This window comes from Labrus bergylta, chromosome 3, assembly GCF_963930695.1.
Source record: "Labrus bergylta chromosome 3, fLabBer1.1, whole genome shotgun sequence".
NCBI lineage: Eukaryota > Metazoa > Chordata > Actinopteri > Labriformes > Labridae > Labrus > Labrus bergylta.
This window is the reverse complement of record NC_089197.1, coordinates 19,099,574-19,125,217: the sequence shown is the minus strand read 5'-3', so window position 1 is coordinate 19,125,217 and position 25,644 is coordinate 19,099,574. Positions and strand designations below refer to the sequence as shown.

Here is a 25,644-nt window from a genome sequence, read left to right as displayed (position 1 = left end):
AGTGAACTAGCTTACCGTAGAGCAGCAGAGAGAAGCCCCGCCTTCTGTGGCCGCACGTCCGCTGCGTCACTCCGTTACGTTACTCCGATACGTCCGCTCACAACCAATCTGCTGCGACAGAGGAAGAAGGCTTGTTTTTGAAAAATGTTGGCGCTTGTCGTGCTAGCTGTGGTCGGTGTAAAGCTTCGCAAATGAGTTTTTTTTTTTTTGTGCGAGTCAAATTACTTGTGTCCTATGAAAAAAACCGTAACCGTGGTAACGCAGTGAAAAATAATCCGACACTGATAAAAGGTAAGACATGAACAGAGCATTTGACATCCAGATAACATCGCTAGGTTTGGTAGGTTGAGTGAGAGCTAACGGGAGCTAGCAACCTCAACCCAACCCTGGCAAGTTAACGTTGGCAGGATTGGTTTTTAATGAGTAATGTTGCCAGCTAAAAAAATGTCCCTTACAATATTTACGTGTATATAAATATGTGCACCATCCTGAAGTCATTTATCTTGAGTTTTTTGACATGACAGAATAAAATATTATTCATTAAAATCTCAGGCAAGATGTTCATATTTTAAGCCTCATTGTCTCAATGAAACATTACCCTTTTTCTGGGTATTAGGAAAAAACTTCGCCTAGTATTTTTGTCATATTTCTAAAAAGGCATGGTAATAGCCCTGAAAAAAATATTAACTTGTGTAATTATGCAGTATGTATATCATCATACTAAATTGAGACTTTATAAGAGCATTTGTCCATCAAGGACACACTGGGATTATCAATTCAGTGAGACTGAGGTGATTTGTTAGTCTTGTCTTAACTTTGCAGATCTTTAACAAATGTACCAACATACTACACAATGTATTGGTTTAACCTTCCTTGGCTTTTAAAGAATGCAACGTTTCACCTGGTGCCTTTTGCCTATTTGACAATTTTCATTCTCAATTTATGCGACTCAATGAGCATAAAAACGTATAACTTGGTAATTTAAAAAAAAATTAAGTTCACCTTTTTGTTTTTGTTTTCCAGCAAAGCTTCAGTCGATGCAGAGAGATCACGATGGCTAGTGACGTGTGCAGCCATGTAAAGGTGGTGGTCAGGGTGAGACCAACCAGCGAATGTGAGAAGCGTGAAAACTGTCGAAATGTGGTCCAGGTCGTTGATAACCACATGCTCATATTTGATCCCAAGGAAGAGGACATGTCCTGTTTCGGGGCACAAAGAGTTCGAAACAGGAATCTCAATAAGAGGGCCAACAAGGATCTTAAATTTGTGTTTGATCATGTCTTCAATGAGGACTCGACTCAACTTGACATCTTTGAGAACACTACTAATGTCGTGTTGGACGGTGTGATGAATGGATTTAACTGCACAGGTAACAAATACAATTTGTACATTAAAGCTGCACCCAGCTGCCAAACTTAGCTAAGCCTTAGCCTAACCAACTGACAGATTCAAAAGCTAATACCCACAATAATCATGTTAAAAGAGATTTCCAGAACGTATTTTGTTATGATAAGTGGCTTCAGAAAGATGGATTATAACTCTGTTGCACAAATTGGTACAGATCGAACTGCAACGATGTAGGCATACTCCTGAATCAGATGAAGGTGGATTGATTAAAATACAGTTAAGCCTTTGACTATGTATGAGATAGAATAAGAAATGAATGTGAAACAGAACAAGTGGAAGTCCCCAAACTTTTTGGGGAAAAAGAGCTCTGTCATTTATTCTCTTTTTTTTTTTACCTTTCTTTATTTGACAAAAGTGAAGTTTAACTACAGTTATGAGACAAACAAATAGCTATTTAGACCTTTGCATTTATTTTTACATTATAACTATTATCACTGACTCACCCTGCCATATCATTTATTGAAAGCCCTATTGCTGTTTATTTAATTTGTGATTTGCTCAATTTCCCCTTGTGGGGATCAATAAAGTAAATCTTAATCTTAATCTTAAAAGGAACACAATTGGGAGGATTTGATGGCTGCTGTTTTCCAAGCTGAAGATATAGACTCAAAATGTATTTGACTTCAGACATTATCAGTGCTTGACTGAGATATGCTGAATAAGCTTGACATCTTGTCAGATCCTTCTGAAATATGTTCAGTCAGTTGCCAGTTAAATGAGTACACCCTTTCAAAAACTAATGAACCAATCAGACAGTCATGTTAGAGCGCAGTCACACTGGCCATCTGTACCGTGCCACACTCAAGCACGATCGGCCCCACGCTGGCTAAACGAACTGGACTTTAGGGTTGAAGCATGCTTGGCCACGGTACGAATGGCCAGTGTGGCCGCGCCCTAAGTAACCCAAGCTTCAAAGGGCTAAATGATCAATTTTTGTTTGACCTTTTTAAGATAAGTTTTGGTCAACTACTTAATGGTCCCTTTGGAGAATATACTTTATATTGTTGTTGCACTGTTCTGCATGTTACTGAAAGGTCTGTGTTTTATTGTTTTTACTGTGATGGAAAATACAAACACCTGCCTTTAGAGTGTAATACAACAGAATCCCAAATGAAACCTCGAAAGTGACCAAACAGTTAACCACAGTTTACAACTAAACATTTTATAAACACTTCATGAAGAAGTGATTTATTGCAGGAGCTATATTATCCAATACGTTTTGAATTGTCCAATAGTGTCTGAGTTTAAAGCGTGTCACTTGGGTGGCGTTCAGACATTTCTATGTACTCAGTTAAGCACACTAAAGCCAGGCTATTCACAACTAGTGCAGCTTTCGTAACCTCATTTTGAAATGAGTACATTTGTTTCATCCATTGCTGACAAAGGCTTTAACAAGATAGTTTGTCTTTAGTTGGATATGAAGTTATTAGCTATTACTTTTTTTGCCTTAGGAATTATTATTAGAGAGATGTTTCTTACGTTATAGTAATTTGTCTTTTGATTTCAGTTCTTGCGTATGGTGCCACTGGAGCAGGAAAGACACACACCATGTTAGGGTCGCCTAATGACCCTGGGGTCATGTACCGCACCATGAAAGAGCTCTTCAAGCGCATGGATGATGCCAAGGAGGAGAAAGAGTTTGCTGTTGCATTCTCATATCTCGAGGTGAATATCTGGAGAGAGGGAAAAAAAACTGCCACATGTTGTTTTTTTTTTATATATGCTGTTCCTATTTTCTTTCAGTTTTCACTTTTATACCTTAAGTAGTCTTAAACCCCAATCATGTCTCCACTGATTCCCTAGCATGTATTGATGTTTTTTTTTTTGTTGTTGTTGTTGTTGTTTTTTACAGGTTTACAATGAACAAATCAGAGATTTGTTGGCTAACGCAGGCCCCCTCGCAGTCAGAGAAGACGGTTCTAAAGGAGTGGTTGTTCAGGGACTCTCACTGCATCAGGTTAGTAGTAATATGTAGTATATAACATTCTTACTATTTTACAGGTAAATACTAGTGTCATCGGAAAGTCAGTTTATTAAATGCAGGCTGATTTGGATTTCTCTCAGTTGCTTTTTAAATACATTCAGATTTTCAATTACAAAATCTATTTTCAAGGTTGCAAAGGCTGGAAGAGAATAAATTAGAACTGACTGGACCCCCCCCCCAGCACGCACTGATATTAAGAAATGTTGCTTTAGAAAAGCTGTGAACGTAAGAGGAAAGTCAAGGCAGTTTGTAAAAACTGATCAAAACAGACATTTCTAACTACTACAAGAGGCTACAAAATGAAAATATTTTCTGTAGTGGCTCCTCTCTGAAACAAGGAATTTGTATTTAAGAAAACATTTTGGATTTGAATAAACACTTTGTGAGGTGATCAGTCATCCAGAATAAATGTGTAATTGTTTAAACATGCTTTCTTAATTTACTGACAGCGTTATTAAATCTGCAAATAAAATACGATAGTTATTCCTTTTGTAAGAAATACCTTCAAAATGAAGTATATGACAAATATCAGTGCAAACTTTTTAATAAAGAGCCTTTTCATTGTTTTGTTGATGTGGTGTGCAACTGCACAAGTGGTGGTTCTGTGTCAGGCCTTATGTTGGGTCACTCACTATCTATATTTTCTTGTTCCAAATATTTAGCCCAAATCTGCAGAGCACATTCTTGAGGCCTTGGATTCTGGGAATCGCAACAGGACACAGCATCCTACTGATATGAACGCCACCTCTTCCAGGTCCCATGCTGTATTTCAGGTATTCTAATCTGGTTTGATGAAATCCTATTGACGACGAGGCTGTACCATTATTACATGATTTAGAAAAAAACAACAGCATGAAAAGGCTGAAAAATGATCAATTAAGGAAATGTGGGCATAAAGTATACAGTCGTTTTATAAATGATAAGGAGTTTACTTTTTCACTGCAATCATCTAAAAATGTATCATTGCGTGCTTCTTGAAAGTCATTAATTGGCAGTTTTCGATTCTTTTGTCCAGATATATTTAAGACAGCAGGACAAAACTGCCAGCCTCAATCCGAATGCCTGTGTAGCCAAAATGAGTCTGATTGATCTGGCTGGTTCAGAGAGAGCAAGTGCCACCAACACCAAAGGGGCACGTTTGCGGGAAGGTGCTAACATCAATCGTTCACTTCTTGCCCTGGGAAATGTTATCAATGCTCTTGCTGACCCAAAGGTGAGTTCATATTACCATTATACATACATTTAGATTACATATAGTGTGAACTAACTAATGTAATGATCAAACAAAAGACGTTGTCTTATTTTAACCAGCTCAATAAGGTCACTGTAGATTATGATAATTCTAAAATTAAATTAAGATCTCAGTAGCTCTCAAAAAGTGGAAAATGATTGGTGTCCTAATTGTTCAGGTTTAATGCTCTCGCATGGGTTTATTGGCCCCATGATGCAAAATAAAGACAAAAAAAAAACAGGAAAATAAGACCCAATACGAAATAATCAGTTCATATTGTTATGAATAGTGTTTTTATTCATTGAGTTTTGACAAAAGGTTGACTGAATGCCCTGGTCATAAGGAGACATATAAGATATTTTTGCCCCTGTACCAGCCCATGTTGCTCACTCATCCAGGAAACCCATTCCAGTTTACTTTTTCCTTACCCCGGAACCATTACTATTTGGTGTTGCCATCAGGCTGAATAAAGAAACCATAGTGAAAGAGAACATGGAAAGTATGTTCTCCCTTAAATATTTAACAGTGTTTAACATTTTATCTTAGCTTGGAGCAATCTGTAAGATATGTAAGTGACAGCTGGAAGGTGAAATTAGAGATCTGATCAAAACAATAAATAAAGGTAAAGTGGTGCTTCATGCTTAGTCAAAGCTACTTTATATTACATAATTTTAGATGGACCAGGTAGTTTTTATTGTTATACTGTATAGTTTGAATGGGATTTTTTGGGTAAATACTTTTCTACTGATGTCAAAGTTATCATGATGTGAAAAAAAAAAAACATTTTAATCCAGCGTTCCTGTTAAATGTTCATTTATCAGCCAAATATATTTCAATCAAGCATTATCGATTTTTACATTTAAAAAACTCTATTTAGTCTTCCTGTAAAACTGTTCAATTGTCTAATGACTCATCTTGCACTCAGTGGCGTTTACTAATTTTGCGACCAATTAAAAAGCTTTGTCGATGCTAATGATCCAATCAAATGCATCCCAGCTGAATTTATGTCCCACCTGTCTTGTGATTGGTTCTATCCTGTTTAAGTTAGAAATACATCACCAAACACCAGTTGGATACTCTTGAAGTTCAGTTTCATGGGGACTTTAATACCAAGACTTTTTTTTACAATCTGATCGTGTTAATGGTGGCCTTCTTGCTTTATCCTTATCACAGTCACAAGACATTTCAATTACATACTGCAGAAAGAGTGATGAACCACATTGAGTCCTTGGCTTTAAACACTTCAGTTTTGATTTTGCTATTTTTTAATGCTTATATTTGCAAACTACATTATCACTGCTTATGGGAGTTTTGCATCATGTTCTTCCGTAATTCCGTTATTAAAAAAATATATTTAGCACAAGGCTCTGTATGCAGCCAAAAGCCTGGAAAGTGGAGTCAACTGAGTATTTGGGTATTATGTCATTCAAGTTGCATACATTAACCTGTCAAGCAGTCTTCTCATTTTACACACCAGTCTCAAGGGAGGACGCGCAAGCAGGCCACATGCATTTAGCAAGCACTGTGAAAATGTAACACAGCTATGTCAAAATTTGATCATTCTTTGATCAATCTATTTCTTTCTAGGGTTGAAACTGTGTTTTTTCATTGACACTGTGCAGTTAGAATTTTACTCTGCCCACCAATCTTTACATGTTGCAGTCTAACACTCAAAGTTTGATCTGCTCAACCTACAACGCCCATCACTAATCTTCTCGCCCTCCACACCCTATCCCCATGGTTAGTGGTGCTCCAGTGTTTACTGCTGGCAGACTAGGAATTCATGTTGTGGCCATTGTTTACAGGAAAGAATGTCCCCACTTGTGTCTGCTCTGAAATGCCATTCGTTTAAGTGAGAAGAATGTCTGCTACTTCTGTCCGGGAGGTTCAGTATGTCATCTTCATGCTATGCTGCTCAGAGTTTTGTGTTGTAAGTTGTTTGCCTTAGGCGATAGAGATACGTTTGAGGATGCATCCCATTTGGCCTTCCATTCACACAAGGCCAGTGTTACCCGCCCACTGAGAAGGGGCTTTCTGAAAATGTTGTCCAATGTGGATACAGTTCATTGAGCCAATCTTGCCCAATGGTGTAGGAAGATCAAGCTATGCTTTTTGAAAACCCTGATGTGTGGTTGCTTTGCAGACATGGTCAAGTTTTTTTTTTTGCAGAAATGTTGGAGGAGCAGGACTGAATCTAACGCCCTTTAATCTCTTTTATCACTCAGTTAGTACGAAGCAATGTTCCAGTCCTGGAATTATTGGTACCCTTTTTTTAACAAGAAGCATTTATATCATTTGCTACAATCACTGCATTTGTGCGACCACAAAAACAAAGAGGCATGTCCACTGGAACTTGAATTTCTCTAATTGTGTGGTCTCTAATTGTTTTTGTTAGCACCACGTGGTTAGTATGACCACAAATAGCCCCGTGTGGCACTGTGAGTTATCAGTTGCTTACTCACTTGACTTAGAGAAAAATCTTCAACAGCTTCATTGTAAAAAGTCTTACACTGTGCAAGCTTGAAATGGAAAGCTGTGACATCAAGACTTACTTTATTGCAGCAATAAGTGAATCAGCTTAGAAATCTGATGTTTCTCCTGGAAATATTGACTGAATGTGGGTAAGAGGCGGTTAGAAAATGCTGGAAATATGACCCTGCTTAACAGATCAAGGTAGTAAAATCATTTTGGTTGCCATCTAAAAAATGTTAAACAATAGCGGTCATACGAAATAATGGTGACTATTACAGTGCATGGAACCCTCTTCATATATAGTATAATTTAGAGAAAAATCCACATTGCATGTGCTAGGCTCCATAGCAACTGTTTTCAGTGTCTCCTTCACACATCCCATTCACTCCAATACATACAGTAAATGAAATGAACAGGTTTGAGTGACTGCTCTTATTAAAAAGGGCACTCACTGCTCTCAGGAAACTCTCTGGACCTGACATGACCTAAAGCTCAGGTCTTAAAATCCAGATGTGACTTAGGGCTTTTCCAGGGAGACATTCAGGCACAGCTGTACACCCCAAAAGATATCATTTTACACTCCTTCTTTAGTTAACTGAGTTCTTAACGTCTTAGTCATGAAATCAAAGAGAGGAATTCACATTACTTTAATTTCTTTGGCTTACATGAACTTTTCTCATTTGTTTCAGAGTAAGAAAACTCATATCCCGTACAGGGACAGCAAGCTGACACGGCTGCTCAAAGACTCTTTGGGAGGAAACTGCAGAACAGTCATGATTGCCAATGTGAGCCCCTCATCCAAGTCATATGACGACACCTGCAACACGCTTAAGTACGCCAACAGGGCCAAGGAGATTAAGTCCTCGGTATGTATTCAAGTTATTTTATTCTGGTTTACCTGTAATTGTTTATATCTGCTGTTACTGATGCTTTATAAATATATATATTTATTTTATACCTTATATTTTAAATCCATTTCCTTTAAAACGTGTTCTTTTTATCCTCACCCATCAGCTGAAGAGTAATGTTGTAAGCCTCGACAGTCACATTGGCCAATATGCAGTGATATGTGAGAAGCAGCGTCTAGAGGTAATGTGATTAAACACTAACATGATCAATTAAAAGAATATGTATTTATTCCTAAAATGTCTTATTTAAACATTATCACAGCTTAAAACTGCCTGTTTATAAATGTTCCTTTTCCCCAAAGATTCTGCAGTTGAAGCAGAAGATAAAAGAATATGGGGAAAAAAATATGTTATCTGGATCTTTCAACAATATTCCTTCCCAGAATCAAGCAGAGATAAAAAGGTAAGCCTGTACATCAGTGTCAATATGAAGCCCTTTATACACAGACATTCCTCAACAGCATTGTAAGGAAGCTCCATGGTTACACCGCTTTTATACTTTAACATTAAACCAGACAGCACTGCCATATTGCTGCCCTGGTGTGGGATTTTACATAAATTCTGGCATTGTGGTCGCAAAAGAGGCACAATGTGTAAACAAACAGCCCGAGCTTCACGTACACACGCGGCGCTTCACCAGTCTGCCCATTTACATAGATGATGTTTTAACATTACACCTCTGTTTGTGTCAGTACCTTTTACACAGACAACGAGGTGTGGCAGATGCTCAACAGTTAACGGGAAGTGTTGAACCTGAGACACATCAGTATTTCTGTCTTCATTTATCATAAACTATTTTTTTAATTGGAATGACAACTTTATAAAAACAGACACACAACTGCAGGCAGCCTTCATTTACAAATGTATTTTTCAGTCATAATGCATCCCTGGGACCTGTGGTTTTACAAGGTACCCTTCAAGTCTAGTCAATTCAAGTGTAACTCATAATAAAGAACAGCTGGCAGTTTTAGGTGTAATTAGGCATTGCTGTCTAGTTTGTAGAACTCAATATGAAGTTCCAATGACTCCCGTTTTTTTTTATTGTGTTGCTTCTTTACTGACATTTGTAACTGATATTTATATATATATATATATATATATACATACATACATACATACATACATATATATATGACATGGTGGTATCATCTCAATAATCCCAATAGTTGCCTATTAAATTAAAATGTGCTTACTCTCAAATAAGGTAGACACAGGAGAAACAAATACATTAACTAGCAATGGAGCGAAATGTACAAAGCTGTAGGTTAGGATGTTTATTCTCAGTGGGAGCAGCAAAACTAGCTTCAAATTCAGTTGCCAACATTTTATGGTTCAATTTGCTAGTTTTTCGTTTTGCGACCATTTCTTTTGTATCGATCTGTTTTTTGACACTTGAACTAGTCGGACAAAGCAAGTAACATTTGGTTCAGAGAACATGGAGCTCCTTTTCCTGGACGCTTTTCCCAGCTCTTCCCAGGGGTTCCCAGGGCATTTCCTAGCCAAATGGGATAAATAATCCCTATAATCCAAATAATCCCTACAACCCTGCTCCAAATCTGCCTTAGACTCTCCTCCCAATCGGATGTGCCTAAAATACATACACATGGAGCCGTCCATGGCATATCTCTATCAGACACCCCAACCATACCAGTTGGCTTCTTTATTGTTACAGTAAAAAAGCCAGTCTGCATTTCAATCTCAATCAATTTCCTTCACTTATGGACAAGTCATTCCCAATTTAAATGCCACATTTACAGTGCATCTTTAGTTATGATGACCAGCCACCTCATACAAGCCCACCCACCCACCCCCCCACCCACACACACACCTCTTCCCCAGCCGCACGCACACAATCACTGCTGACCTGTACTGTAAACAGTGGCCCTGCATAGAGTGGACAGTTTCTTGAATATTGATTAATGGGGAACTTAAAATAACTAAAATTAATTAAAGACAGTATTACAGTTCTTAAACGTCTTTTTGTTGAATGGCTGACATGTCTGTGCATACATTTTGATTGTCTTTTACTGGTAGTACATGATGCGTTACAAAACACTACCTAGAGCTTCCCCCTGCTGGTTTTCAATTTAGCTATCTAATAAGCAACTATTTCACCTCATGTTTCAAAACCAGATCTGCCCTAAGGATCAGGATTGAAAGCTGTTGGAATGGACAGTTTTGTATTGGGGGAGGGTCTCTAACTTTTGTATTCATATTGCACCACTAGTATTTTATATAACTGTTAATATTGACATTATCTTAAATCTTGTTTTCTTAAAAGGAGCATCTGTGTAGTTCATTATTTTTATTCAATTTGTATAAACAATTCGATTTCTTTTGCATAAATCAAATCAGCCAAATCCCTGCTTGTTGTCTTAAAGGCATTCTGTGGCATCTGTCGGGGTATTTGAGTTGGGGCTGGGGACACAGAAAAGCTGAATGAGTCTCACTCCCACACGTTTCATTCACTGGCATCAGAATTCACAACTCGCACAGTGAGAGGCTCTGAATAGAGGCTGCACGCTTCTCACACTATTAAAAATTCAGCAGTCTAGCAAGGCCATGATGTCTCCTACGTCACTGGAGTTACATTGAAGAGTGCAGTCACATTTCAGCGACAGCCCTCCAGTCTTATTTACCTGCATGCCTCTGCTGTCTCCCCTCCAGCTTTAACTTAACTAGACAGCCACTTGCATCCAATCTCTATATAACCTCACCTCTATCCCAGGAACACACACACACACACACACACACACACACACACACACACACACACACACACACACACACACACACACACACACACACACACCTATAGTTACAAATATATTTCTGTCTCAGCCCCAACGGAATCAGCATGCTGTGGAGGCTTTAGTTTACAGTCGAAAAGATTTGAAAAGATTGACAACATAGCTAAATAATTCACACAAACCTTAAATTAGCATGTAATAAAAATGATTCATGCAAAAATATTATATAATAAGTTGATGTTCCTTTAAAGTATTTGTTGTATTACTGTGTTTATGCTGTAAAGCTTTTCTTGGTCATTAATACATAAACAAGTGGTTGGTTAGAACTCCCTGCAGAGCAGTTTTTGTAAACATGCACCTCAAATGTGGCACAGCAGATGTAGTTCTCACCTGGCTTCAATCCTTTAGATGAAGGTGTTGTTTTGTTGGATCATATTATACCAAGTGTAGCCTCTAAAATTATGTTGCTCTTGTGTTAGTTAAATATCCCTTTTCAGTATAGTACAGTTTAAAAAAAAGCAATATCACAACCTGACCAGTTTAGGATGAAAGCCTCTCTTGATAGTATCGGCAAAAGTTAGAATGAATGCTTTACAAAGATACATTTTGTTGTGAGGATAGTGCAATTGATGTCATTAGCTCACACCTTTTTTACCTAATTATCTTTCTGAGGACTACATTTTTTAATTAAAAAAGAATTGAAAAATGTACCAGATATACTTCAAATAATATGTACATGATGTTCTTTTAGGGTGACCATGTTACCAAATAAAAAATGTAATTAAATAACTCAATAAATTGTTTGGACTACATAGTTATAAAGTTTGACATTTATTTTTAATATGTTCAAGTTTGCTAATGCAAACCTAATTAGATTTGAAAATTAATCTCTTCTCTCTCTAGGGTGTCAGAAGCTCTGCAGCAAATCTTCTCCAGCAGGGCCCAGATCAGGAGAGAACAGCTGGATCTGGAGAGACAACTGAAGGAGAATGAGCTGCGCCAGCGCTACAGTGAGGAGGACAACCTGCAGGTCCAATATTTCTGTGCCAAGGAAAAGACTGAGAAGGTAGCTGATGCTTACGCTGCTTTCCACAGATTCCATCATCCCTGCAGAAAAACAGCTGCTGAGTCATCATTTTACTTCTCTGTTCTCTATAGTTGTCTTAGCCTCTCATTTTCGCCACTACAGGACAGGGTCACCGCTCCCCGGTTCCTGGCTCCTCTCTGTCATTTAAAACCCAATGTCATGCCCAGCTGTAAAGTCCTTTAAGAGTATAAAAAGACAATTCTCAATTACCCTGTTCACCAAACTTTGCAGAATTTTACACTCACGTTCCAAACAAACTTAACTGTGGAAACAATTATCTTCTATTTATGTGCTGTTTGTCATTTAATCTGATCCTCAAACTTGAGACAAGTTTTTAGATTCAACTCTTAAGCAATGAATAATGAATCATTGTTTAACATTTCAAATCAATCTGAAAAACTAGATTGGATTCTGGTTTGCTTGCTAATGGTGAATATACCAGCACAAACAATGAATGATGAATAAAATCACTTTAGTAACCCTTTTTGCCATTGTTGCTTTCAATAGGCCACCTGCAAGCATGAGCGGAAGATTGCAAGTTTACGCACTCAACAGCAACACATTTGCAAACGTTTGAAGGAGGCAGAAACACGTTTCCTGGACAACGATGGCTTGCTTCATCGTGTCGAGAATGAGATTAAGCTCCTGAAGTCAAACGATCACACCTCAGAGGTAAGAACAATTCACTGACTATCTCAAATGTATTCATTTTTATTTCCTGCTTGGGGAAAACAACTAAGAAATAGAAATACTTCAGGTTAGGTAAAAGCCTTTTTTTTTTAGAATAATAACTGTTTGTAAAAGAGAGGTTTGAGTTCATGGTCATTTGATGATTTCACCTGATTAAAACTGTGTTGGCACAAAAGTCATTTCAGCTAAACTTTGCACAGAAATTGAACTGAGTGGTATTGTCAGAACTTTGACATATTAATTGGAAAGGTGAACAGTGAGTAACACTAGAAGGGTAATTACACAACATTTAGATAAAATGAAATAGTCTTAGTTAATGAGATATGACTAAAATCATTCAAACATATGCAATAGAATATAGAAAAACTTTACGCTGTGGGTTACATCCGTCAGAACTCAATGCTTGCTTTTTTTATGTCTGTTTATTTTGGAGGGTAGGCTGTCTCTCTACTGGTGTCGTGACTGTCTTTGTTTTCTTCCCATCTGTTCTCCCAGTAATTAGAACCGTGCTCATTTTATTTCTCCAGCTCACTCGTGGATCACTGAAGAGAATAAATCAATACCCTTTACTCATCCCTCACACAACAGCCAGTTACCTAAAACCATGGCCATGTTATTTTTTTCTTCCTTATCCTTTCTTCCAGGAACTGACCCAGAACTGTGACGCACCCACCGGTCAAATGTTCTCTCTGCTGTTGTTTCGTAGTTCCTTTACGTCAGAGTTTCTTTTTTTTGTATCCCCTCCCTTACCCTGAGCAGGCAGCTTTTCTGAAACAAGGATCAAAACAGAACTTTGCATCTCACTCTAGTATCCTGACCTCCAACCACCATTTTTTCCTTCTAATTTGGTCCACCAGTAGGCTAATTCAATATGCTGTTAAGTTATACCGTCCTTTGCCTCATTATTTCTGACCTCAGTTTTCCCTCTTGTTCAGGTGTTTGAGAGGGATCTACATTGCCACAGAATGGAGCTGCAGGTAAATGATCTAAAACAACACATCAAGCAGATGGTCAAGCTCACTTCACTGCAGGATCAGGAGAACAAGCGCATGCAGAAGTAGGTTAACAATACTTCAAACCATTTCTTTATTAATGAACTATCGCCTATTGCAGCAAAAGAAAATGCCCTTCACTCTGTGTCTTTCTTAATAAAATGTCTCAATATTATTTTTCCATTATTTCAGGATGATGAACATCTTGTTGCCGGCTTTTAGTCGACATTACTCTGCACTATGTGGCGCTGGGCTGACCAACGCAACAGATGAGGAGGAGAACCATGAACTGGAGCACCTTGTGTTGAGGGAGAGGGGCGTGGTCTGGGCTGATCAGGAAGGGGCAGGGCAGCAGCTGAAAACTGAAGGGATTGGAGAGGAATCAAGGGAGTTAGCACCAGCCCTGTCTTTCTCACATCTGCTGTATCACCAGAGTAGCCCCTGCAGTAAGTATTGTTTTGATATTTGTTCAGTTTTTACCAATCCTCAAAATATCAGAAATGGTAAAAAAATAGCCTATCACATTGTCCTTGCACCCTTCTTTATGTCTTCACATTGACTCTTATCAAATGAACAGTCTTAAACTTTGACATAATTGAACTTGTCATGATATTTAAAAAAGGAGATGTGCAGTAAATACACACATTTTAGGTGTTAAAAACACTTAAGGTAATGCATCGTGTGTGTTTTTCATGTTGTGGCTTATTGTGATTACATCTTTGGTCTTATTTCAACGTTACTGACTGGAAATATGTCAGTTTGCTTTTCAAGGAACCTGACAACATGGCCACCAAATTAATGATGTAAGAAAAAAAATATGATAAAGGCATTTCTTTAAAGAAAAATACTACTCATTTGATTTAAAAAAGAGGACACACAAAAGTTCCTTCATTGAAACTGACAAAAATAACGTGACACTTTTGTTCATCGTCTTGTTTTGGTGGTTAAATGTACAAAATATGTTTATTTTATGGGAGGCAGGTCGCCCCAATAAACTCAGTTAAATAAGATGTCCTCCTCAGTTGACTGCATTAAGGGCAAGTGTTAATCTGACCCCTCCCCCACCCATAGTGTATTAAAGAATCACAGTGACTGGATCTCTGTCAAACTGGTAAAGTAGAAAATGTTTGACTACTTGGCTAATCATGTATGAACGTTCAAACGGGCTTGTGCCATCTAGCTAATTGTTTCAATAAAGCTCACTAATTTTAGTAACTGAATATGTTTACTTGAAGTTGAGGTCAGGTATTTAGCATAATACACTCCACTGGCAAAGAGCAGCTAATGCAAACAAATTAAGGGTGATATTTACTGTACTGCTTCACCCATTAAGATAAATGTGAGCACATGTAAAGTGAGGCAGGACATCTGAAAGGTTAGCAATCCAATCTAATCTTTTAACTTTGCAAAGCTGATGCCAGACTATCACCTCAATGAAATTGATCCTAAACTATTATAAAAACATTTTTATATTCATGTTATTTTCACATTTGTTCAAATATAAGATAGCTCACTCTGCTCTGTCTTATTTTATTTTTTTTAAATATTTGACTTACACCATGTTCATTGCCTCTTATGTCATTGTTTTGATCAAGATTTCATATTAAGTGACAATATGTTACAAGTTGTAGCCACATGGAGTGTGTTATGAAAGGAATCTTTTCATGCTCACAATGCTTTTGTTGAATACAATAGTCAGGTCAGTCTCTTAAAAGCTTGTCCGTAAAACATTTTCCAACAAGCTAAATAAAAAATGACACCATTTTTGACGGCTTCAGAATTTGCAGACCTTGTGTGGGTTTTTTTTTTTATTGTATGTTTCTGTAGCGCAATAGTCCTAAGTTATAAGTTAAAAACAAGTTCACACAAGAAGAATACATTTTAAGTGAAAATTAAACGTATAAGTCAGGTGTTCAATTAGGCCCAGTGTTTGTGGCATTAGTCCAGCTCTAGTGTGTATTGTGGGACCTATGATACGGCACAGTGCATTTATATGTCATGTCTGCATGGCCAGGCAGCACGAGGCCCTCATGAAACATAAGCCATGACAGACAGTGGAGCATGAACCAAAGCTGGCCAACAAGACAGTTATTATGATGGTGTCCTGTCATTTGTGAAGCGATAATCGTTGCATTTCTTTCCTTGACAATAGCTAGACATTTTAATAAGAAAGGAACCAGGACTTATTTATCTGGTTGAATTTCTGTGTTTCTCCTCGAAGCAAAGCCATTTATAAATTGATGATTTTAAACATTTTTATGTCAGGTAGCAACATTTCATTAAAACTTTCTGGGCCTAACAATCTCTGATCTTACTGCTGAAAGCAACACAATTCAAGCCTGTGCATCCTATTAGAGACAATGTTATTTTGTGTATAAAGGAAAACCACATACGTGTTGCAGGAGTGTTTCAATGCTGGTGCCTTTCCACAAATCTCTCCATCATTTACTTTTACCCTCAGGTGCTGAAAACCGCACCAAAAGAGCATCATTGTGCCACGCTGCTCCATCACCAAAAGGTAATACTACTCACCTGTCTTGCTAATATACTGTAGTCATTAATCTAAAACCCAATCCTATCCGTTAATCCCGCCCCCCCACCTTCCCTCAATCATTCACCTTTTCTCTCCTTGTCATCTCCCTCTCAATCCATCACACTTTCACTAACTCACTTTTAAGAGATGATGCCATGTTTTATTGAGGCATAACACACAGACCATAAAGTTGTTTTTAATTGACATATAAATGTTTTATTGTTTTGTTATAAGCCTTAATTTTCACTTTGCCACGTTGATTTTTATTTTCCGAAAACATGTTCTAGCTGTTAAAATAAAAGGACTTGTTCAGAGTAGTAAAAAAAAAAAACACAATAAAAGTCAGACATGTAATATAATGTGATTTACAGTTGTGCTGCAGACGTTCTGTCCTGGCCAAAACTTGAATAATTGAATGATGTGAATACTCACAAACCATTTTATAGACTCCAAACTATACACATGGAGCCTTTGGGGAGATGGAACAGGAAAAAACGTTTGTGAAATATTGCACTTCAAATTGGCTGTAATGATATTTACGGCAGGTGGCTTACATTTCATTGAAACATTGTGGGAAATGTCACCATTGAAGGAAAAACTCCTGCCAGATGACCAGACTTCTTTGAATGGAAATGAAACATAGAGGCACCAGGGAGTTTACCACCACTGCTATTAAATTTCCATGAAGCTCATCATTATAAGTGAACTCTTTTCATTTAGTATTGAAAGTGTTTTCTGACCCTCTGACCCTTCTTTAAACAGTTCAAGCCAGTTGTTTTATTGTTTTTTTCCATTTGCTCATTGGCTCACATCATTGCTCAAACTTGCTTGAATTGTGTCAGCTATTGTGTTTTCACAAAACATGAAATGGCCCATCTTTAAGAAGAGTGAAAGCAGGAAAAGATAAGTCACTGATATCTTTATAAAATTCAGAATGATTTGCTTGTAGTTGTAACTCATCTTGCTGAAGTACTTTATGACATAACTCATTGTGATGCATTTTCACAACACATACTTGCAAGCCTCTATGAGGATTTACAATGTCTCAATTGTGAATCACCATAAAGTATGAAAAGTTACTTATTTTCCATTTATTTGAATCATGTAACCACAGTTTCATTCTGCTTCCAATAATACAATTGCATCAACCTCAATTATCCATTCACTGACTCACACGCATCCTGCAAGACCACCCTGTCCATTTTAATCTAGAGCTTCCACTCATGCATTCATATTCTGTTTGTGTGTGTGTATATATATATGTATATATATATAGAGAGAGAGATATATCTAATAATAAGCGCTATATAATCAATGTTGTGCAGCAGCAGCATATCAGCTGAGCTACATGTCAAATCGATAGATTTTAAATATATAACTGATGTCTTCTTAAATAAAGCTTTTGGTTTGGAGGTAACCGTGCTCTGTTCCTATCCTAACGCTGTTTGTAAGTCCCTGACTGCTTCCTCAGCTGTTAATGGTGGTCACTGCAGCATGTTATGAGAAATAGCTCCACCCTGCAGCTTGCAAAGCCAATCAAATTCCACTGGTTTTAGAGAGGGTTGGGGTGTTGAAAGAGCATTAACTCTTGGAGGACTGATAAATAATAGCAAACACACAGATATGATCCCTTTGAGGGGAACATTTCTGCACTCCACACTTTGTCTGTTGATTAGAAGATGTTCACACATGCAGTTATTAATAGCGTCATCTTTTTTCATTCAGCTTCCTCTCCCTTCCCTTTTTTATGTTGTTCTTTTTATATTCCCATTTGATCCTCCATCCTTCGCTTCTCTCTTATCTATTTTCTCCTCCCTCGACTTTTTTCAGTCCCTTTTGCTTCAAACATCTGCTTATCTGACTTTTTTCTCCTTTCTACCTCTTTCCCCTCTTACCCTCACATGTTTTTCTCCGTCTGTCTGTCTAGCATATAACCCTCCCAATCCCTCTTGAGCTTCATTCATGAAAATGCAGATCCACAGCAGGGCAGGAAAAAACGTCAACAGACGTAAACTCCCCTGCTCCACCAACCAGAAAAGGCGCGCTATAAAAAACAGGCAGCAGCAACCAGGCGACCCTAATTCAGTGCAGCCTCCACCAGAAATAGCAACTCATGCATGTATTAATCCCCTACAAGCCAAAAATATGTGATTGAAGGAACTCTGCTGCCATTTATTGCTAGGGACAACTCCTCTGCCGGTGAAAAGTGCTATTTCTCATCTCCTCCCTGGGTGTGCTGTCTGAAGTCTGACTCACATTTGCTAAATATTGCATTTTGATATTTATGGCCATACATATATCAGTCATTCACCTTTGTATTAAGTGTTCTCACTTCCTTTATGTGCTGGCATTTTTTCCTTTTTTAGCCCCCTCCTTAACCCCCACCACACCTTTGCAGGAAATGCCACGAGTGTAATAGCTTTAATAATGTGATGCAGACACAGTGATTCAACCCTGTTTTTCCCAGTAGAATGTCACTGTCATTTTCAAATGAAGTTACACAATGTGGCCAGAAAAAAACGTCTCCCTGGATTAAAATGTCACGCATCCATCAATCAATATCCTCATTATCAACACCTTGTTGGTGTCGAGAATTTCCAATGTTGAAGAAATAGTTTTGTTTTTTACTCAAGAAATAAACATCAATCATTTTAAGGATTTGTTTTCTTGCTCTTACACTCTCTAAGTAATGCAAGTTAAACCAATATCTAAATATCTATCCATCTTCATCTTTCCAAATCCAAAAACTTTTTGGCAATGAATTCAGAATGTTATTTGTTATCTGTTAGCCTTGTTTTTTAGTACGGTACTTGACTGAAATCTAGCTTTAAAATAACTTCAACTGTCAACTAAAACTCGATCATTTATCAACATGCAGACTCATTTCCTCTTTTTTGTCTCTTGTATGTTTTTATGAGGGGCTAAATGTACTGCGGGCTTGCCATTTAATCAATGTTTCATTAAATATCAGAGTAACCATCACTGTTACGGAAAGAATGATGTGCTTGTTTTCCAGTCTCTGCACCTTTTTCCTCAAAATGGAATGAAATGTACCATCAGTGTTCTAATGCCCTAATCAAGGATGTCAGATCTTGAGAACTTCAAAGCAAACAGGTTCTTGGTTAGCTATGTCCACATAATTAAGTCATTTAAATAGTCGTGCCTGTACTTCCTCTTTATTGCTCGCTCCAGATTCTGCCCCCTCTCCCTCTGTAGTATCTGAGAAACAATCCATTTTGCCCCACAAATCACAGAAGTTAGCTAACAAGATGTTTAGACTTTTTAAAAATTGGTTTACTTTCTCTCACGCTGCGCCTCCCCTGAAATTGTCCAGCGCCCCTCAGGGACGGCGCCGCTCACCATTTGAAAACTACTGACTAAAGGGAATGATGAATCTAATTTCCCTTTTTTGACACTTATTTTAACTGCACTTTATAGTCTTAGGCTGCCACTTTAGATTTAATCTCGTATTACTCTGTGATTTAGCAATAGCGTAAGTAGGTGACGCATTTTCTGATTTTTTTTTTCTTTTGCTTTCAATGTAAACCTTTTCTTGTAAACAATGCATTACAAATAGGCATATTTTCAAGGTGTCTTTTCAAAAATTAAATTATAGCTTACTTTAGAAAGAATTGTCAAAGGCCAAACATGGTTTTCATTTTATAACATAAAGCAGGGAATGCCCCCTTTCAATATACTGTTAAAGTTCTGAAAGAGGAAATGGTTAAGATGGTTTACCAACTGGGCTCTGTGTAGCCACAGGTTAGTGAAAAGGGATTTCAGACCAAGACCTACATTTCCATGCTTTGCGTTAGTTTACAATCCAACTAATAATCTGACAATCTATCGAGTTTGGATTAGAGAGATATTATATCTAAGAGGTGAGCATCCGCTGCAGTTTTATACAGGTGTCTATTTATAGCTGTCATTAAAGCTAAATCGGGGTAGGATGACAAGTTAAAATGAATGCTTTGTCAGGAGTGTCCACAAGATGTCAAGAAAACAACTTTTAAAATGCTTGTAATTTGAATTAACTTGATCATTTCTGATTCAACCCAGGAAGTAAGGAAAATCCCAACACTGATTGGCTTTCTCTACAGTCTGAAGTTAATTTGGGGCTTGCTTTAAATGTTTATTACTCGTGAAAATATGCCAGTGAGAAGAATTTGCATGTTTGCATGCAAAATTTAACATCAACCAGACACCCACCCCAAAATGTGCTTTGCCCTGCACATCTTGCTATTGACTTTTTATATAATATAATTATTTATAATTATAATGAAATAATAAAATAGATCAGCACCCAAATAGAAAATCAAATTTGATAAGAACTTAATCATTAACCACATGCTTACTTGATGTTCCCCACAAGAGTGTCTCTGTGTGTTTATTTAACACATTTTGATTTAAACAGCCACACTTGTGAACACCTTTAAAACAAAACCTTTTCATCTATTTTTACTGTTGTTGTCTTTTTAGATAGCGGAAACCAGATGAATGCAAAACAGGAACCAACTCCCAGAATGCCCATCAGGAGAAATCTGTGTGCGTCACTGCCACTGGAGAGCCCTCAGGTTGTGGCCAAGGCCCAAAAGTTCGAGGAGGGTCTGTTCCCTCTACAGTGCACACCAGAACCTGCTAAACGACCTACTCAGGTCCTGCCAATGAGCTCCTCCAGTGCCATGGATCCCAACATGACCTTTGAAGTGTCGGACAATGATGATCAGACAGCAAGTAATGCAACCATTATAATAGGCAGTGGTAGTCCCTGTCAAGCATCAAAGTCCACAGACTTCCTCAGCTCCAGTCGACTGCTCCATCTTCCCAAGACCAACGAGGGGTGTCTGGTTTCAACAAAAAAGTGAGAAAATATTCATACTCTTTCATTTTTTTTTTTTTTTTTTTTAAATAGTATAGTTTAATTTCTCTAGTAATGACATGTTATGGTCGGTTCAAATATTATGTTGTCATCATGATACCAGAGTATGATGTACAGAGTGAAACCACATACAAGTCTGACTTAGTTTAGGGTTGGTCTCAAACTCAAATGTTCCTAACTTAGAACGAAGGGTCACCTTGCACTAATTTAAACTATTAACTTTAAATAACGTACAGGGAAAAATGAAACGATATTGGACGCTGAATTTTCTGTCAATCTTTTTTACTCGCATGGTTTAAAAAAAAATGGATTCTCCCTTCTGGAGGTCAGTGAGAAAACATCTAGGTTCATGCCGGCTCGTAAATGGGAATACACTTTTGACTCCAAACATTCAGTACATTGGGCCTCCTGGCAGTCCATATGGTTTTTCCACATTGAAGTCATAAACCAATGCATCGAAACACCCACAACGTGCTTACTGCACTCCTGTGGTAGCTTCAAAATTTACTGCTACAATAGTAGACACTTCTTTGCACATAAAAGTAGAATATTGCGAGAAAACCTTTCTCCTCACGGGACTTTTTGTGAAACAACAAGGAAAATACTCCTGTCACAGCAGAAACCAAAGCTGATAAAACTTGACAACATAACAGTTCACATACATTCTTATGAGTCAAGTACTGAGGGGAGAATTGCACTATCTACAACAATGTATCAGAACTAGGCGTTGAACTTTCTTTCCTCTTTATTGACCAAACAATTTATCTCAACATGTACGTTTCAGAAAGGAGAGTTGGCCAAGTAGAGTTTTTTTGTCCAACCCCCCTCAGTATTGAAGCAGAACTATACCAATGAGCAATATAAGCATCATTACATCATCTTTCGCTTTGACATACGAAGCAGTTTGTTGGCAGCAAACAGTTCATATTATCTTGTGGACATATGGCATTAATCATGAGAGGTCTCAACTCTGAGCCTGTTTCCAAACATAAACTGCTAACACTTTTAAATTCACAGTTCTGTATGTACTTTCTATCCCTTTCTCATGTTCTGCTCTCACAGGGTCATGGTTAATCTCATGCATTAAAGATTGATTAGATCTAAGACTGGGACATGCTAACTATTTAGCAATAATTAGCCAAATGATTAATCACTAAATTCCATACAAAAGATGGAAATGTCAGTTGTAAACTCAAGTTTGCTCACTTTCGGTTTCCCCTTTTTTGTTACTTAAACTCAAACAGCTGATCCACCATTCCTTCTTCAAGTCATAACTTGCAAGAAACACGTGAGGTCAGCCATGCTCATCGAGGGGGCCTTACTCTCTAACAGAAGCATGAGGATTCAACGTTGATTTAATATTAAAGCCTTTTAACTCGGACAGTTCTTGTATCTCACAGTTTGAATTAAACATAAATTATCAAACTGAAGCGAGCATAAGAGCGCTACACAGAACATTCTTTAAAATTGCATAAAGAAATATTCTATTTATGTCATTCAAAGATACCTGATGCTCTTCTTTCAAAAGGTCAACAGGAAATAGGATCCTCTCAAAATGTGATCCGTAAGATGTTTTAAAACAACATGAAAACTGACAACTAAAAGTTTCTGAACTGTTAAATAATTGATATAAAAAGACCCTCAGACTGGACAGTAACTGAAGTGACAAAAGTGATTAAAAACTCCAACAACAAACTTCAAAAACAATGGAACCATTTCATGCTTCAGCAGAAAGGGTTTGACTGTGTGAAAGATACACCCGGCAAAAACACTTTACATGAACACGACACCATTTCATATTATGTATACAATTTCAACCTCAAAATCAACACTTGTTTATCTGAAAACAACATTGCAACCAGACAAAACAAAGCTGAATGATTCCCTCTTTGCAAACCTACAAACACTTGCTTTCAAAAAAAAAAATTGAATTTTTTTTTTCTTCTCAAGTTACTAAAGATTAGTGCAGGTAAAGACTTATGAGCAGTCAACACCTACTTGAAGCAGGAACACACAACCCTTACTAATAAATATACTCTATTGATAGCTGGAGGCACCACTGGAGTGAAGAAGCTTATCCAGCTTTATTTGCGAGACAACAGCATTTGCATATCCAAATTTCTAAATGCAGAAGCATCTAAACAAAGCATCGCATGTCAAAAGTTCAAGTTCACAAAGATTATGAAATACAACAGAAACTAAATGATAAACTATAGACTTTGTGTTGTTGATTTTGTTAGTCATCTTTTCTTATTTCAAATACCAGCTGCAATGTTCATATTCCCATGTGAAGTCTGAACAGCAGAGCTGTCATGGTAATGTGAATTTTTGTTCTGTAGACAACAGATCCCGTCTTTGCAAGACGTGAGACGAGCCAACCCAACATACATGAGCATGACCTCTGCAGCACAAGGAAAACGCAAACTTAACGGGTAATGTGCCAGTAGCTTTTTCTCTCACTCCTTTTGTATGATTTCATTTCATATTCAGCATCAATCCCTCAGACGTGAACTTAAATGTTGTGTTTGATTAGATTTTCTTTCTTTTTTTCCCCCTTTCCATTGTATTCACTGTGACAGAATCCAAGAGGAGTTATCACAGACTCTCTCTGCACCAAAACGTATAAAGAAAGACCCCTCAGCGGCGCGGAAACCACTTAGAGTGCATCGTTTGGCTGGTAGGTGTCAACAAAGAAAAACACATTATTAAAAATACATTAAGAAACCAAACACAAAATATAAATATTGTTATGACAATTTACTTCATCGACTTCCATGACTGAGAGTGCTAATATAGAACGGGTATTTTAAAAAGTGTCTATTTACTGTTAAATTACTTTAATGATGGATAGATAGACGGATGGATGGACAGATAGATAGATAGCGCTGTAAGGAATGTTTGGAAAATATTCAAGCTGTTTATCTTGATACTGTTCTTTGTCTTCAGGTTCAGAGGAGAACAAACCTCGGCGGGTTGTGAGGAGCGTCTCTGAGGGAAATCTCAGCCTCCTTGAACCTAGAAAATCCAAATCCATTTTTTACAAAACATCCCAACAGTTAAAACGAGTGGCCAAACGGATGTGAAGCAACATTACTTTTTAAATCAGGCAATTATAATTTCTAAAACATTTTTATCTTTGCCTTTTGCCGTCAGTCCTTATTCATCTCTAACAAAATATTTTTCAAACGGTAAAAAAAAAAAAAGATCCATCACTCCTCCAACCCAAATGTCTTCAGAATTAATGTATTGTACGTTGTGTTATTTTGTTAGATTCTCAAATTAAACCACTTCCTGCATTGGTATTTTACTTGAGTGTATATAAACTTTGTATATTTTTGGTCGTATTTTAAAACTCATGTACAAACTAACATCCAGAAATAAAAGAAGACCTCTTGATATTCGGTGTCTGGAACTATTCTCTTAAAAAGTCCATCTGGTAGGTGACTACATGTCTCCAGGGCAGCTAATGTAAAAATTCAAAGTTAGACTTTACATGACCTTAAATGTTGACATGATTAGGCTGATTGTGCTTTTTACATTTGATTGTATTTTGATTGTACAGTTAATAACATGGGGTTATAGATGTTTCATAATAAAATGTCTTGTAAAACAATCTGTGGCTGTTTCTGGATAAATCAATCCCTTTCTGAAATGTAATATGTTTTGTGCTATTGATGTTTAGTCTGAAAATGGTTTTCAATGAAGTTTAGGTTACAAGATGTTCCAACAACAAATGAATATCAGGGCAGGCTCATGGAAGGTGAAAAATACAAAGAGGAGAAAAAAATGAAAATAAAACAGGAAGTGAAGCACAAAGTGACTCAAAAGATAGTCATGTTGTCATCCTAACAAAACAAAATTTATATATATATATTTTATATACTCTCCTCCCAACATGGCCCTTCTCTCTTCAGCTGTCAACCAATCTTTGTTTGTATAGAGCCAATTAATAACAAATATTATCTCAAGACACTTTACAAAGAGCAGGTGAAAGACCTTACTATTTGCTATATTACATGAACCTAAAATGACTCTTATCATGAGCACAGCACTAAGCAACATTTAGTAACAGTGGCAAGAACAAGTATAACAAGTAAACTACCAACTAAATGGTCAATATCTGTCAAAAGTAATAGCTTAACTGAAAGATTTAAAAAATGATAAATGGTTGATATAAAGAGCTTTAAATACTCCAGTTTAACTATTCAGAAGAACACTGACAGTTACTTTGGATCAGGGGGTACTTGAGCTCTGCAAAAAGGTTGGTGGGGTATTATTAAAACACTGGTTTAATACTGCAGCTTTGAATCATGGTTAGAGATATTTGCTGGAGACTTATGTCAAAAAATACCTCCTGGATCCTTGATGAGGGTGGGACCTCATTGCTCTGTCTGGAGAGAACTAGACTTGTCACTTTGAATTCAGTCTTGCAACTTCTAGTGGCACAGCATTCAGTGTGATCTTTATTTTTAGCTCAGGAGCTCAATGCATATATCAGCACTGTACTGCGCAAGCACCGACACCCTCTCATGCTCTCATTCACAAGAATCTCTCTATAGTGTGTGTGTGTGAGAGGGAGAGAGAGAGAGAGAGAGAGAGTGTGTGTGCGCACACAGGGAGGCAGGTCTTGGCTAAAGTTTATTAACTTTTTCTTAGCCAATGGGGTGCCTTGTGCGTTTTTCTTGCTGACCAATGAGACAGAGTGAGAGGT

General features: G+C 37.4%; 2 protein-coding genes across 2 annotated transcripts in view; one reads left to right on the top strand and one right to left on the bottom strand.

The window, feature by feature from the left end:
• mettl15 (methyltransferase 15, mitochondrial 12S rRNA N4-cytidine) overlaps positions 1-76 on the bottom strand; it is a 49,975-nt gene extending 49,899 nt beyond the window's left edge. The window contains exon 1 of the mRNA XM_020632545.3: positions 16-76. The gene's annotated coding sequence lies outside the window, so the exon portion shown is untranslated. The remainder of the gene's footprint in view (positions 1-15) is intronic.
• A 65-nt stretch (positions 77-141) lies between these two features.
• Positions 142-24,546, top strand: kif18a (kinesin family member 18A). Its single transcript, XM_020632526.3, has 18 exons — positions 142-291; positions 1,024-1,369; positions 2,915-3,072; positions 3,260-3,364; positions 4,054-4,164; positions 4,407-4,604; positions 7,784-7,960; positions 8,109-8,183; positions 8,305-8,405; positions 11,656-11,818; positions 12,347-12,511; positions 13,465-13,586; positions 13,714-13,967; positions 15,983-16,039; positions 20,534-20,915; positions 23,273-23,365; positions 23,513-23,610; positions 23,880-24,546. The coding sequence occupies exons 2-18, from the start codon at positions 1,054-1,056 to the stop codon at positions 24,014-24,016; spliced, it is 2,712 nt and encodes a 903-aa protein (XP_020488182.2). The 5' UTR covers positions 142-291; positions 1,024-1,053; the 3' UTR covers positions 24,017-24,546.
• The last annotated feature ends 1,098 nt before the right edge of the window (positions 24,547-25,644 follow it).

Excerpts from the sequence above, each read along its gene's own strand:
- kif18a (XM_020632526.3), top strand. The coding sequence starts at position 1,054 with ATGGCTAGTGACGTGTGCAGCCATGTAAAGGTGGTGGTCAGGGTGAGA. Across the intron at positions 3,365-4,053 it reads AGGGACTCTCACTGCATCAG|CCCAAATCTGCAGAGCACAT; the intron begins GTTAGTAGTAAT and ends CCAAATATTTAG. Across the intron at positions 23,366-23,512 it reads GGAAAACGCAAACTTAACGG|AATCCAAGAGGAGTTATCAC; the intron begins GTAATGTGCCAG and ends TCACTGTGACAG.